The sequence below is a fragment of the Syzygium oleosum genome, unplaced genomic scaffold, assembly GCF_021117445.2.
Source record: "Syzygium oleosum isolate NSW1041296 unplaced genomic scaffold, Sole_v2.1 Sole_v2.30, whole genome shotgun sequence".
NCBI lineage: Eukaryota > Viridiplantae > Streptophyta > Magnoliopsida > Myrtales > Myrtaceae > Syzygium > Syzygium oleosum.
Window position 1 is genome coordinate 4,151,808 of NW_026607514.1, and position 1,281 is coordinate 4,153,088.

The 1,281-nt window shown below is 43.2% G+C and overlaps 1 protein-coding gene across 1 annotated transcript; it reads right to left on the bottom strand.

The window, feature by feature from the left end:
• Positions 1–545: 545 nt before the first annotated feature.
• Positions 546–1,037, bottom strand: LOC115677514 (ethylene-responsive transcription factor ERF098-like). Its single transcript, XM_030600687.2, has one exon. It carries the CDS (start codon positions 1,035–1,037, stop codon positions 546–548), a length of 492 nt encoding a protein of 163 aa, XP_030456547.1.
• Positions 1,038–1,281: the final 244 nt, after the last annotated feature.

Consider the following 1,281-nt stretch of genomic DNA (forward strand, 5'->3'; position numbering starts at 1 on the left):
GGGAACCCCAATAATTCTGGAATATACTTTGTTTTGGCTTCAAAGCACCCAAATCACTAAAAAAATAAAAATAATTGCACCGTAAAACTGCAAAATCCTTGCTCAGCCTGGTTATACATCAACCTATCCTCAAATACAGAGAAGCTCTTCCAAATTGGTTTACTACGAACCGATTTCAGATTCTGCATCTTGGTATTTAATATTAGAAACCTAAGATACATTGCAACAGTTTATTGAAACGAATAACTTTAGCATCTCAGAAATTTGTGTTTGTATGAATACGAGCCATTTGTTCCCCCAATATTGATTGAAGTTATCATACAATATTGCCTTGTCCCTGCTGTGAAAATGCAATCTTGAAGATTACCAAATGTAATTTATTCGAGCAAAATATACATAGAGTTTGCAAAGAACACCACCGCAATCTCTTTCTTCAACTGAAAATTCTCGCCTACGAAGACATCTTGATCGAAACAAGAAACAACAAATTTCTTACCATGAAATTTCAAAAGCCCTAAATATGCACTCGACAACCTACATTTACCCTACATGTCGCTGTACGACCTCAGTAGTTCGTCCAACAAATTATCGTCCAGAGACTCGAACTCGATCACATCTCTGGATGGCTCTGCCGGAGCTGACACAGTGGATGATGACGAACCAGCTAAAGAGTACAATGATGACAACGACAGAGATGGGGATGCTGAGAAAGAACTGCAGTGGCCGGAGACATAGCGGTCATTCTGAGCGTAGTATTGTTGCTCGTTGGGGAAGTTGAGGATGGCCAAATGGCCTTGGAAGGCGAAGGCAGCCCGGTCATAGGCACGGGCAGCCTCCTCTGCCATTTCAAAGGTCCCGAGCCTGAGGCGGGCGCCGTTCCTCGAGTGGTCCCAGATCTCGGCTGCGAACTTGTCCCAATGGCGCCTCCGGATCCCTCGGTAGCGGGGTGGAGCACATCGTGACCGCAATCCCCTCTTCTTCCTGGTCTCTTCGTTGTTCTCATTGTTCTGATTCCCTCTTGAAGAAGACCCTTCCATGGCCGAGTGACTTATATCAAATGAGGAAGTGAAGAGTATGATGATCTGCGAGTAAGCTTTTTTGGTAAAACTTTAAGAATATGGATTTCAAATTTGATGGCAACAAACAGATGATGGAGGCTGTTGGGTATATATATATATAGGGTTTGGTGAGAATAGATAGGAGGCGTTGAAAAGTTCACGGGGACGGTCGTATCTGACGGTGGAGGATTTTATGTTTGTCAAGTCGTTTTGTAAGAAAGTT